The sequence below is a fragment of the Gymnoscopelus braueri genome (assembly GCF_963280865.1).
Source record: "Gymnoscopelus braueri genome assembly, chromosome: 21".
In the NCBI taxonomy this organism is placed as follows: domain Eukaryota; kingdom Metazoa; phylum Chordata; class Actinopteri; order Myctophiformes; family Myctophidae; genus Gymnoscopelus; species Gymnoscopelus braueri.
The window spans coordinates 1,671,771-1,686,728 of record NC_137623.1 but is presented as its reverse complement, the minus strand read 5'-3'; the positions used below and the strand labels follow the sequence as shown (position 1 = coordinate 1,686,728).

The 14,958-nt window shown below is 41.3% G+C and overlaps 1 protein-coding gene across 1 annotated transcript in view; it reads right to left on the bottom strand.

Moving 5' to 3' along the window:
- Positions 1-13,520, bottom strand: part of apodb (apolipoprotein Db) — a 16,349-nt gene extending 2,829 nt beyond the window's left edge. The window contains exons 1-4 of the mRNA XM_080418008.1: positions 13,427-13,520; positions 7,526-7,641; positions 5,622-5,743; positions 5,408-5,493 (exon numbers count right to left, since the gene is read on the bottom strand). Coding sequence (XP_080274134.1) covers positions 5,408-5,493; positions 5,622-5,743; positions 7,526-7,641; positions 13,427-13,433 — 331 coding nt within the window. The 5' untranslated portion in view covers positions 13,434-13,520. The remainder of the gene's footprint in view (positions 1-5,407; positions 5,494-5,621; positions 5,744-7,525; positions 7,642-13,426) is intronic.
- Between the last annotated feature and the right edge of the window lie 1,438 nt (positions 13,521-14,958).

Sequence of the window (14,958 nt, the reverse complement as noted above, 5' to 3'; positions counted from 1 at the left end):
CAAAATATGCTCCTTATTGACTTACATTGTACGGTGAAACAGATCTCAAAGTCACTCTTTTAGCACATTAAAGAACGCAAACAAAGCTGATTCAGACAATATAGAACATCACCAAACCCACTACTGTTTATTTTGCCATTTTCATTAAGAAGAAAACCCGGACTGGATCCACGGATCCGGATCTTCAAATAGTAAAATCAGCAGGAAGGTGACATTTTTATTTAAAAAAAACAGTACAGGGTTTGGTGATGTTCTATATTGTCTGAATCAACTTTTGATTGCGTTTGTTTATGTGCTAAAAGAGTGACTTTGAGATCTGTATTACTGTACAACGAGGAGCATATTTTGAATGATCAATTTCTAATCAATGGAGCAATTATCTTTGATTTCATGTCCACCTTTGGAGTTACAAGGTAACTACACAACCCAAACCTCTACCAAAGTGTTCTTGCCCTTTAAATCGTGTGTGATTTGTACGCATGTATATACATTGCAGTTCTTTTTTAAATTGACTGCTTGTTTTCATTCACAGCCCTATGGGATATGCTTTGTGATATTGGGGTAAAAATAACATTTGATTTGACTTGACTTGAGACAGACAGAGCGTGAGAGAGACAGATATGAGGCAGGAAGGACAGACAGACAGACAGACAGACAGACAGACAGACAGACAGACAGACAGACAGACAGACAGACAGACAGACACAAACACTGGTCATGAGTCACAGATAGAGACAGACCTGAGGTCATACAAGGTTTCTCTCTCATATGACCTGATGATATCATAGTCTCTCTGACTCAACTGTGTCATGAGTCTAAATGTTGCTCATCAGTGTCCATTTTACATACATTCTTCAACACTAAGCTAACGCTGCTATACAACAACACAAGTTACAATGAGCAATGGGTCCATTACAGTCTATCCTTTTAGGGTGCGCTCCCACCGCACTTTTATTTTACCTCTGGGGCGGAATCTGCCAATGCTTTGTCAATGTAAATGCATGGATTCACACAAGAGCGGATTTTTCCGCATGTCGCGCAGACCGTGCGTTTATACGCTCTACACGACTTGTCCATTTGAAGCAGAAAGCTGCTGGAGGAGCTGCTTTTCCTCCTCTGTCCAATCGGGTGAATCAAAGGCGGACCGTCCCAAGACTCAGGAAGCACCATGGTGTTAAGGCAGAAGGCGGAGCGGGGCTACGGGGAGGGTCCTGAAAGTGAGTGACAGGTGCGTCACTCCCGTTTTTTAGAATCCCCTGGCTGCAAAAAGCTGTGGCCGCGTTGACACAACCTGCGTTTAACAGCAGACGACCATGTTTTGGTGGGAGCGCGCCCTTAGGATGTCAAAAGCACGTTTTAGTATTATGATATCTGATTTGTTTTGCTCCTAGCATTGCCCAGAGGGAGGGTTGGCGGTGGACGGTGGATGTCACAAACGTACCCGTGGCTCCTGGGTGCCACAGGCACCCCGTTGCTCCAATACGCACCAAGCTTGGCACAAACACTGTTCAGGGGTCTGCCAAAAACTAAAAAAACTAAATTGCTCACGTCTGGGAAACTACAGCAGTGTTTAACCTACAGCAGTGTTTAACCATTGCTCTGATCTGCGCGATATATGTAGGGCTGGATTTGAAGGCTGAGCAGCGACCTGAAGACTTAATTTGTAAAAAATGCAGAGTATACAAATGTAATATTTCACTTTTTTTTTTTACGTGTAGTAGTAGTAGTAGTAGTCTACAGAGCTGCCAACTCTCACTCTTTGAGAGTGAGAGTCACGCAATTTAACCTCTTCTCACGCCTCACGCCACACTTGCCATTTCTCACGCTTTTTCCCCCCTCTCACAGCAAAAAAAAAAAAAAAAGAGCAATCGGGTGGAAAACGGAAGCCTCGTCCTAAAACACACTGCCACCCTTTTTTCGCGGACCGTGGCCGCCGCATTAGACCGGGGGCGAGGGTGTTTTAGGACGACTTTTCCAGATTTGTGGTTGGTGCGCTGCGCGATGGACTGCAGCCACGGTTCACATGACGCTCGTCTGTCACTAATACAAACCAATCAGAGGCAGCTTAAGGCGGGTCATTGCGTCTCTCTAGCCAAGGAGAAGGATTTAAGGAAGCACAACACTTTGGTGGAGAAATTAAAAAAGTATACAACGTGAAACGCCGACCGACGCGTCTGTGTCAGCGCCTCAATATGCCGTGACTGATTCTGAAGCGGGTCAAACGGTAGATAACTTAACCACCTCCTTTTTACAAACACATTATCTTTACAAATCATTTTATTTTGATGAAATGGTGGGTCTGACTACATGAGACTTAAACGTTACACAGGCTGCTGGTGAGCAGCATACATGTTGCTGGTGGTTTTAACAACAAACTGTGACTAGCAGTGTTAGTCAAATCACTGGTTCTCAACCTGTGTGTCGGGACCAGGGACCCACAAGGCCCAGGGGGGTCCCCACGTAATTTTTTTGTTTGGGGGGGGTCCCCAGATGACAGTAAAGTGACCATTTTTTAAAGACCTTTTTAATAAAAAAAAAAGAAGGAAGAAATGAAATATAAAATAGCATTACTGCATGAAAAGTAATCAACAAACAATACTATAGGAAATTGTAATTTGTGAAAATAGCTGATCTACAAGCTCACAACACATCATATCTCGGCATGTTGGTAGTTTGTAGATCGGCTATTTTTACTCTTATAGTGTGACACTCTTGTATGATGAAGTAGGGCAGTGGTTCTCATACTTTTTAATTTCATGGACCCCCAGTTTAATAAGCATTAGGCCACGGACCCCCATTTGATACCTCTTTGCTATCTCTGGGACCCCAATCTATACTAAGAAATCCTAACTCTGAGAGTGTACAAATGGAACACTCTCATAGTTAAAGTCATGTAACTCCTCAAGGACCCCTGGGGGTCCCCGGACCCCAGTTTGAGAACCGCTGAAGTAAGGCATTCATTTATGAAAAAACATAAAGTTGAAATATGGAAATACAAGGTTTCGGCCTGACAGCGAAGATATATATATGATTTAATCATTTGCATTTATCCATCAAAATATTATGTTTATTTGTATTTATTCATTTCCTTCACTTGCTGACGTGCTGCTGCGCAACAGGGAAGATATCCGCCAGGCCAGGTGGCCCTACCCAGGCCCATGAAATTGATAGGCAGTCTACAGTAGCCAATTAGAATGAAATCTGCTAAAACTGACTCATACACTAATACAGAACCATATATAGGCAAAATATTGTCTCTGACTCTCTGTCGGTTGGGAAAACTGTTGACCTTTTATTTTAAAACAATTTCAAATGGTGAAAAAAGCCAATCTACGAGCTATAATTATAAAAAATTAAGAAATACTATATTTTAAATAGTGAAAAATACAGAAAATAGGGGAAAATACATAAAATCTCTAATCTGTGATTCTAATGTGATTAATGTGACCCCTACAGTCAGTGAAGTCCAGGGCTGAATGTGACAAATATTGAGACAAATAGGCTATAACCCAATACATAATTTTATGAAATAAATGGGTTATATTTTACAGATACAGTAGTTACACTATTCTTGTACTATATTAAAATTAAATCATCCTTAACCTTCAAGTTAAATTCATTATTTCCGTGGACTTAAAAATCATCGTTTTATTTGATGGCCTTCTTTTTGATTGGCCTTTATTACAGGCCCTACCAGCCTGTAGGGGGAGGTAGAGAATCACATTATAATACCAGCCTATAGGGGGAGGTAGAGAGTAACATATTATAATACCAGCCTGTAAGGGGAGGTAGAGAGTAAAATTATAATACCAGCCTGTAGGGGGAGGTAGAGAGTAACATTATAATACCAGCCTGTAGGGGGAGGTAGAGAGTAACATATTATAATACCAGCCTGTAGGGGGAGGTAGAGAGTGACATATTATAATACCAGCCTGTAGGGGGAGGTAGAGAGTAACATAGTATAATACCAGCCTGTAGGGGGAGGTAGAGAGTAACATATTATAATACCAGCCTGTAAGGGGAGGTAGAGAGTCAAATTATAATACCAGCCTGTAGGGGGAGGTAGAGAGTAACATTATAATACCAGCCTGTAGGGGGAGGTAGAGAGTAACATATTATAATACCAGCCTGTAGGGGGAGGTAGAGAGTAACATATTATAATACCAGCCTGTAGGGGGAGGTAGAGAGTAACATAGTATAATACCAGCCTGTAGGGGGAGGTAGAGAGTAACATATTATAATACCAGCCTGTAGGGGGAGGTAGAGAGTAACATATTATAATACCAGCCTGTAGGGGGAGGTAGAGAGTCACATATTATAATACCAGCCTGTAGGGGGAGGTAGAGAGTAACATATTATAATACCAGCCTGTAGGGGAGTTAGAGAGTAACATATTATTATACCAGCCTGTAGGGGGAGGTAGAGAGTAACATATTATAATACCAGCCTGTAGGGGGAGGTAGAGAGTAACATATTATAATACCAGCCTGTAGGGGGAGGTAGAGAGTAACATAGTATAATACCAGCCTGTAGGGGGAGGTAGAGAGTAACATATTATAATACCAGCCTGTAGGGGGAGGTAGAGAGTAACATATTATAATACCAGCCTGTAGGGGGAGGTAGAGAGTCACATATTATAATACCAGCTTGTAGGGGGAGGTAGAGAGTAACATATTATAATACCAGCCTGTAGGGGGAGGTAGAGAGTAACATATTATAATACCAGCCTGTAGGGGAGGTAGAGAGTAACATAGTATAATACCAGCCTGTAGGGGGAGGTAGAGAGTAACATATTATAATACCAGCCTGTAGGGGGAGGTAGAGAGTAACATATTATAATACCAGCCTGTAGGGGGAGGTAGAGAGTCACATATTATAATACCAGCCTGTAGGGGGAGGTAGAGAGTAACATATTATAATACCTTTGCTCTAAGTGAAACCTGTGTCCAAACCCAATGTTGAATAAATGTGACTAACAATAGCATAATGTAGTCGTGTTTTTCATCAGAATTAATTAATAAATGCAATTATTAACACTATATAAGCATGAGGGGGCCGACAGGGAGAGCAGCTGGCATGGGGGTGAAGACATCAGTCTTAATGTTAAATTCCTTTAAATCAGCGTTAAAAAGGGCCCTTTTAAAATTTTGGGCCCCCAAATTTTTTTTCGCCGCCGGCCTTCGGCCGGCGGCCGAACGCATTATGACAGTTAAAGTCTCACTCTTACAAATTTCTGAAAGTTGGCAGCCCTGTAGTAGTAGTAGTAGTAGTAGTAGTAGTAGTAGTAGTAGTAGTAGTAGTAGTAGTAGTAGTAGTAGTAGTAGTAGTAGCTAGTAATAGTAATTAGTAGTAGTAGTAATGTTGGTGGTGAAGTGTCATTATAATAATGCAAAGAGAAAAGGCTCACAGTAGGAGAAGCTGACTCCAATCTTGGCCTGTTCTCTGGGGTCTGCGATGGTTGCTGACCCTTCCACTACCCTCCACTTGTCCTTACTGAGAGAGAGAGAGAGAGAGAGAGAGAGAGAGAGAGAGAGAGAGAGAGATTTAATTTAATAGTTAATTAAATGTAATATGTGGTTTCATCCGTTCATTCATTTCATTCATTCATTCTGCATACGTACTAGAACTGGGAGTTGAGAACCCTGATGGTTCCGTCGGCTCTTATGTCATAGTTGGCCTCGATGCACTTCCCTCTCTCGAAGCTGGCAGGAAGCTTCTCAATCTCATACCATCTCCCCAGGTACTGTTGGTTACAAAGGCCAGGTTACCATTCACAATTTACAATGTAGGCCTTTAGCAGACGCTCTTAATCCAGAGAGATTTACGGTAAGCAAGGAGAACACAAGGTAATACATCACATGCATAGAAATAGTCATCTAGGATCATACTGTAGGTAAACCAAGAACCTATCATCAGTCTAACAGTAGGCTAGAACAGGGGTCTTCAACAGGGGGTCCGGGACCCCTAGGGGGTCCTCAGAGTTACTACAGGGGGTCCGCCAAATCTTTGAGTCATATTGTTTTTGTTTTTTTTACCTTAACCACTTAAACCCTAGCATCCTTTTTAGAACTTTAGCCAAAAATAGCCGATCTACAAGCTCACAACGCCTCGCGCTGCGAGGCGTTGTGAGCTTGTAGATCGGCTATTTTTGGCAAAGAGGTATAGGTGTAGAGGGGGAAAAAGAGCAGACCAAGTGAACAAAAAAGGTTTAATCTAAAACACAATTTTATAAAATATAGAGGGGGTCCCTCCCTGCTTCATCTCTCATCTATACGATATGTAGTGGGGGTCCCTGCCTCATCTCTCTCTCAGCTAGGGGGTCCCTGGTTCATCTCTCTCTCAGCTAGGGGGTCCCTGCTTCATCTTTCTCTCAGCTAGGGGGTCCCTGGTTCATCTCTCTCTCAGCTAGGGGGTCCCTGCTTCATCTCTCTCTCAGCTAGGGGGTCCCTGCTTCATCTCTCTCTCAGCTAAGGGGTCCCTGGTTCATCTCTCTCTCAGCTAAGGGGTCCCTGCTTCATCTCTCTCTCAGCTAGGGGGTCCCTGCTTCATCTCTCTCTCAGCTAGGGGGTCCCTGGTTCATCTCTCTCAGCTAGGGGGTCCCTGCTTCATCTCTCTCTCAGCTAGGGGGTCCCTGCTTCATCTCTCTCTCAGCTAGGGGGTCCTTGGTTCATCTCTCTCTCAGCTAGGGGGTCCTTGGCCTGAAAACTAGACCCCTGGGCTAGAATATAATGAAATAAAACAATCTGTACATTGAAACTATACACACACTATAGGATGCCAGGTCAACAATGACCTGGCATCTGTCTGCATAACATGCTAATGTTAATCTAAGTTACATTTAGCCGTTGCATAATCCTGCAAGGCCGTCGAGGCTAGGACCAGTGCTACGGGCTGAGATGGAGTCTGAAGAGGTGAGTCTTCAGATTACGGCGGAATATTGGGAGTGAGTCTGCAGTTCTGACTGCAATGGGGAGTTCTTTCCATAGTTTGGGAGCCAGAAGGGAGAAGAGTCTGGGAACGTGTGGAGCGTTGTCCAGGGTGTTTTAGGGCAGGGGTTCTCAACCTTTTCAGGCCGCGACCCCCCAAAATAATCATATTTGAACTGGGGACCCCCCACCCTGATAAGCACTTGGAACTGTAGAAGTTCAGGCAAAAAGTTTTGTGTGACTCGGTTTTGCAGATAAATAGCAGATCTACAAGCTCACAACGGCGTTGTGAGCTTGTAGATCTGCTATTTTCATGTTTGTCTTTCTTATATTATTTGACAATTTGGCCAATGTTTTACCCGTTTTTAGTGTATAGTTGTTGTTTTTTCTCCCTGTACTTTTTTTAGGTATGCAAAAGGTCTTAAAAGTCCTTAAATTGTCACTTCACTGACATCTGGGGACCCCCCCTCCCCCCCCCACCAAATCATGTGGGGACCCACCGGTTGAGAACCACTGTTTTAGGGAAGGTTCTGACGGCTTCCCTCTGTCTGTCTGTCTGTCTGTCTGTCTGTCTGTCTGTCTGTCTGTCTGTCTGTTACCGGCTGAATGTTGAAGTTAGGCTGAATCATGGGGTCAGGACATGGTCCCCAGTGATAGCTCTGAGCCGCCACCAGGGGGAGCACCAGCAGCAGGAGGCAGACAGGAGATGGCATTCCTTCACAGAGAGAGAGAGGATCACAATGCAGTTTAGATTACATTAAATTAAATCATTTTATTTTCCACATATTCAAGACATCAACAAAATACAAAAACATAAATTAATGGAGCATTAAACCATAGGATAGTCTCTCAAAAGGAAACATGGACATTCATTTATCATACCATACAAATTGATTAATCATCTATATTAGGCCTTAAATCACTGTAGTTAGTTTCTATTTTTAAGGACAAAAACAACTTTCAAGGAATATCCCTTATTGTAGTTTTGCACACACAGTATACTTGCACTAAATTTAAGTCTATATCATAAAGATACATATTATGTACAGCCAGATAGCCTACTAAAGCCTACTAAATGATTCTCTAATTACATTACATGACATTACATTACATTACATTACATTACAGTCGTTTAGCAGACCCTTTTATCCAAAGAGACTTACAATAAGTGCATTCAACATAGGTAGGGAACAAAACTACTAATCACCAGAAGTCTGAAGTGCATTCTCTTCTAAAACAAGCAACTAAGAGTATACCTAGTGCTATAAGGTAAAAGTGCAATATATCAGCTACCTACTTTCTTAAACAGATGAGACAAATAGGAAAATCAAATGAGCAAGAGCTAAAACAAATAAGTCTATCAAATAAACAAGATCCAATAAAACAAGAGTTCGTACAACTAGTTAACAACAAGTAGGCAAGGGGAAGAGGAAGGGTCAGGGTAGTGTTTCCTGATGAGGTGGGTTTTCAGCCTGCGGTGAAAAATGGGCAGTGACTCTGCTGTCCTGACATCAGTGACTCTGCTGTCCTGACATCAGTGACTCTGCTGTCCTGACATCAGTGACTCTGCTGTCCTGACATCAGTGACTCTGCTGTCCTGACATCAGTGTCTCTGCTGTCCTGACATCAGTGTCTCTGCTATCCTGACATCAGTGACTCTGCTGTCCTGACATCAGTGTCTCTGCTGTCCTGACATCAGTGACTCTGCTGTCCTGACATCAGTGTCTCTGCTGTCCTGACATCAGTGTCTCTGCTATCCTGACATCAGTGACTCTGCTGTCCTGACATCAGTGACTCTGCTGTCCTGACATCAGTGACTCTGCTGTCCTGACATCAGTGTCTCTGCTGTCCTGACATCAGTGTCTCTGCTATCCTGACATCAGTGACTCTGCTGTCCTGACATCAGTGTCTCTGCTGTCCTGACATCAGTGACTCTGCTGTCCTGACATCAGTGTCTCTGCTATCCTGACATCAGTGACTCTGCTGTCCTGACATCAGTGTCGCTGCTGTCCTGACATCAGTGTCTCTGCTGTCCTGACATCAGTGTCTCTGCTGTCCTGACATCAGTGTCTCTGCTGTCCTGACATCAGTGACTCTGCTGTCCTGACATCAGTGTCTCTGCTGTCCTGACATCAGTGGGGAGTTCATTCCACCACTGTGGGGCCAGAACAGCAGAGTCACTCTCCCATATTATACAACAGGTAGTTCCGACCAAGCAATCTGATTGGTTGAAATAGCTTTCTAGCCGTGATTCAAACCAGCATCATATCACGGGCCTAATCACATTAAATAAATCACTCCGCACTGCAGTCCGCACCTGATTAGACCATATATGACACAGCTGTGCTGTGAAGTCACGCTGTGACTGTCCCACGGTAGGAAAACAAACAGACAGTACCCACCGCCGCCACCGGGCGGAGAACAAACAGCTACGCAAGATGGACTATGTTGTTAATTTTGACTTATTTGGTGGACTTACTGTTGATCAATGGTTAGAAGAGAGCACACTAAATCGCCTAAAATCCTATAATAAAAGGAATAACTGGAAAAAAGTGTGCTTTATTTCAATGGTAACATCCATACTGTATAAATATCCTCCTGTGTTAAAGTAAAATTACTCCCATTTCGTTAACAGTCCAGTGTATGTTATACATTATCGTACGAAGGTATCGCACGGCAAAAATAGCCGATCTACAAGTTCACAAGGCATCGCCATCTTGACGCGTTGTGAGCTTGTAGATCAGTTATTTTGGCCACGTAACACGATCGTACGACGGAGCATATAGCCTACTGGAATCAGCTGTGTTGATGAGACGAGAGTCAGAGAGACAGAGTGCTGCGCTGTTACAGGGACTATTTTGTCTCAGTCAAATAAACTCTTCTCTTTACAGGGAAACGGATAAGCGATTTTTTAAAATTATGAATTGCCCCACAATATGAATACATTTGGATGTGTTTTGTTGGTAACTGTTGTATAATCGCAATATTACACTCGAGGGTGTGCTTTACCTTACATTATTGTCACTTCTGTGATGCGGTCCAGGAACTCGGCTGCGCCTCGTTCCTGGACCGCATCACAGGCGTGACAATAATGACGGTAAAGCACACCCTCTCGTGTAATATTGCTTAATTATGTACTCCTCATTGCTGCTAAAGAGTAGGCCACACCCACAGCTGTCTCTCTTTCCTGTATTATAGCCAACTCTATGTTATATTTATTTTCATGAGGCTTACTGCATGCCTATATTATCACTACCTGTATGATTGAGTGACAAATAAACCCTCATTGAAACTCTTGAACTTTGAATAGTTTTGTGTCATCGTTGAAAAAATACTGTATTATCTCATCGTGAAACCCTTCATATGGTGTAAATCAGGGGTCTTCAACACGGGGTCCGGGACCCCTAGGGGGTCCACAGAGATACTGTAAGGTGGGCCGCCAAATCTTTGTGTGAGATAGGGACTTAGTTTATTTATTTGTACATTAACCACTCGAATCCTCACATCTCAATTCTGGGGGTGGGGACATTAGCCGAAAATAGCAGCTCTACAGTACAAGCTCACAACGCGTCGCAGATGCGTTGTGAGCTTGTAGATCTGCTACTATCGGCAAAGAGGTTTGGTGCACAGGGAAAAAAGAGCAGACCAAGTACAGAGCCAAAGGCCAAGTTTACAAAGTATTGAGGGTTTAAGTGTTTAAATGTCTGAAGACACAATGCATTTAATATGAATCCAATGTGTAGTGGGGGTCCCTGCTTTATCTGTCTCTCAGCTAGGGGGTCCCTGCTTTATCTGTCTCTCAGCTAAGGGGTCCCTGCTTTATCTGTCTCTCAGCTAGGGGGTCCCTGCTTTATCTGTCTCTCAGCTAGGGGGTCCCTGCTTCATCTCTCTCTCTCAGCTAAGGGGTCCCTGCTTTATCTGTCTCTCTCAGCTAGGGGGTCCCTGCTTCATCTCTCTCTCTCAGCTAGGGGGTCCCTGCTTCATCTCTCTCTCTCAGCTAGGGGGTCCCTGCTTCATCTCTCTCTCAGCTAAGGGGTCCCTGCTTCATCTCTCTCTCAGCTAAGGGGTCCCTGCTTTATCTGTCTCTCAGCTAAGGGGTCCCTGCTTCATCTCTCTCTCAGCTAAGGGGTCCTTGACCTGTAAAACGTTGAAGACCTCTGCTTTACATGTAACGACCAGAATCACCTGCCATTAACCATTAAAAACACCTGACAGCCTCTATAGATAATGACTGTAGACATATTGTACACGTCACACACACACATGAAACTATGCAGCATGTAGGCTATAAATAGGAGCCAGGCGTGGAAAAAGTACTCACATTTTTTACTCAAGTAAAAGCATCAATACTGCAATGTAGAAATAAAGGTATCAACATGTACGTAAAGTACCAGAAGTAGAAAGTAATCACTATGCAGAATGTCCCCATTTCTCAAGTTTTCAAATGTATGAAATGTATACAAAATCCTTTGAAAATAGCTGATCTACAAGCTCACAATGCGACACATTGTGAGATTGTAGATCTGCTATTTTCAAATGGCCTAAATGTATAGGGCTGAAGTGGTTAATGTGTGTTTTGTAATAATTATCTAAATCTACAAAGTAACTACAGTATAACTAAAGTTTTCAAATAATTGTAGTGGAGTAAGAGTATGATTGCCTCTGAGATGTAGTGGAGTAGAAGTAAAAGTACTGAAAATTGGAAAATACCCCGGCAAAGTACAGCGCCTGAGTAAATGTACTTAGTTACTTTCCACCACTGAATAAGAACTTTGCCTTGTTTTGATTACAAAACAAAGTGAAGAATGTGTAAAGCCCATCCTATAGAGACGTCTCATAACTCTGTACATTATGTCTTGTTGTCCTACTGGTTGTTCTGGTTTCATGTACAGCTCTGGGCCCCTTGGACTATATAGGCGGTGGTGGAAAGTAACTAAGTACATGTACTCAAGTACTGTAGGCCTACTTAAGATTTTTTTTTTTTTTTTTTTTTTACTGTACTGGAGTATTTCCAATTTTCAATACTTTTACTTCTACTCCACTACATCTCAGAGGCAAATATTGTACTTTTTGCTCCACTACAATTGTCTAAAAACTTTAGTTACTTTGTAGATTTGAATTATTATTAAAAAACATATACATTAACAACTTCAGCCCTATTTACACTCTGGCTATTTGAAAATAGCAGATCTACAAGCTCACAACGCGTCGCGATGCGACGTGTTGTGAGCTTGTAGATCTGCTATTTTCAAAAGATTTTAATACATTTTATAGGCTATGATTACCTTGTGAAACAGGACATTCTGCAAAATGAGTAATTTTACTTTTGGTACTTTTAAGTCTATTGTGATTGATGCCAATACTTTTGTACTTTTACTCAAGTAAATTTAGATTTACTTTTTTTACTTTTACTTGTAACAGTGTTTTTCTACATTGCAGAATTGTTACTTTTTCTTAAGTAGAGAAATGCAGTACCCTTTTCCACCACTGGAGAGAACATACATAATGTGCTATTGTATAAAAGGCACCATAATATCACATGACCTGAATGGTCCAATTATAGGAATAACAGGATAATAGATTATAGTCACCAGAAAGACAAAAACACTATAAGTTTAATACAATGCCAGGAAGGCCTACTAATATAGTCGTGCATGTCCAGGCACGGTGTCTCCCATTTCTAAATAATTGATACCAAATATTAACAATATCTCTAATATCATTTAACCAATGAAGTCAGATATTTGAGGACAAAATGTGAAAATAATGTAATTACTGCATGGCTACATGCAGTGGTGTAAAGTAACTAAGTACAAGTACTCGAGTATTGTACTTAAGTAAAAAAAATTAGGTATTTGTACTTTACTTGAGCATTTCCAATTTTCAGTACTTTTACTTCTACTCCACTAACATCTCAGAGGCAAACATTATACTTTTACTCCTCTACAATCATTTGAAAACTTTAGTTGCTATAGTTACTTTGTAGATTATTATCACAAAACATACATTAACCACTTCAGCCCTATATACATTTCGGCCATTTGAAAATAGCAGATCTACAAGCTCACAATGCGTCGCAGTGCGACGCATTGTGAGCTTGTAGATCTGCTATTTCAAAAAATATTTGTATACATTTGACCACTTGAAATGGGACATTCAGCATAATGAGGACTTTCTACTTTAAGTACATTCTGATGCCAACAATAGTATACTTTTACTCAGGTACATTTTGAATTCGGGGACTTTTGCTTGTAACAGAGTATATACAGTATTGATGCTTTTACTTAAGTAAAACATTTGAGTATACTTTTTCCACCACTGGCTACATGTTAATTGCCACTCACTCTCTCACTCTGTCCCTAGGTCTCTCACTCACTCACTCACTCACTCTGTCCCTAGGTCTCTCACTCACTCACTCACTCATTGAATTCATTCCAGGTTATTTGCAGTATAGGCTAGAATTATATAATAAACTACGTTAAAAACCTGTCTTTTCTTACCTCGCATGGACTCAGGTTCAAGGGCAGAGAGAATCCAGTGGATCCAGTGGATCTGTAAGTACAGAATGAAGAGTGTGTGTGTGTTCAGCACAGAGCTCAGTGGTGGCGCTGTCTCAGTGCGTCATTATGCTCTGATCAGGGCCTGAGGCCAGTGGTGTGAAGTAACTAAGTACATTTACGCAAGTACTGTACTTAAGTACAATTTTGAGGTACTTTTACTTTACCCGGAGTATTTACAGTTTTCAGTACTTTTACTTCTACTCCAGTAGGCCACCATCTCAGAGGAAAAATATCCACTACAATTATTTGACAACTTTAGTTACTAGTTACTTTGTAGATTTTGGATTTACAAAACCACTTAAGACCTATATACATTTTGGCCATTTGAAAATAGTAGATCTAGAAGCTCACAGTGCGTCGCATTGTGAGCTTGTAGATCTGCTATTTTCAAGATATTTTTAATGCATTTCATACATTTGAAAACTTTGTGAAACAGGATATTCTGCATATTGAGTACTTTTACTTTTGGTCCTTTAAGTATATTTTAATGCCAATCATTTTACTCAAGTAGGCCTATACACCTTGAATACCGGACTGTCACTTGTGACAGAGTATTTCTGCATTGCAGTGTTGATACTTTTATTTAAGTAAAAAAAAATGAGTATTTTTTCCACCCCTTGCCCAAGGCGAGGCACCACGAGGCAGGTGATTAGTTAAATTGTCATCATGCGCACATTCCATACTGACAACACACAATACACACTACACACTGACAAAACACAATACACACTACCAGTGGTGGAAAAAGTACTCAAATTCTTTACTTAAGTAAAAGTACCAATACTGCAATATAAAAATACTCTGTTACAAGTAAAAGTCCAGAATTCAAAATGTACTTGAGTAAAAGTACAAAAGTATTGGCATCAAAATGCACTTAAAGTACCAAAAGTAAAAGTACAAAAATGTTTGAAAATAGCAGATCTACAAGCTCACAACGCGTCGCATCGCGACGCGTTGTGAGCTTGTAGATCGGCTATTTTCAAATAGCCTAGGTATAAAATATTGCTAAAGTGGTTAATGTATGTTTTATAATATAATAATTGATATCTGAAAAGTAACTAGTAACTAAAGTTTTCAAATAATTGTAGTGGAGTAAAAGTACAATATTTGTCTCTGAGATAGTGGAGTAGAAGTAAAAGTATTGGAAATTGGAAATACTCAACTAAAGTACAAATACCTCAAAATTGTACTTAAGTACAGTACTTAAGTAAATGTACTTAGTTACTTTCCACCACTGGACACTACACACTGACAACACACTACAATACACACTGACAACACACCACACAATACTTTTCCATTGTCTGTCTGTCTGTCTGTCTGTCTGTCTGTCTGTGTGACCTTAAGTTCCTCCACTAAGAACCTGTGACATTGGGTCAAGTTCTTTCACACTGAGCATAGGCGGCGGGTGAGCTTGACAATTGGGAGTTTCTTTTTGGTTTTTGGTTACTTTATTTCGGTTTTAGGGTTAG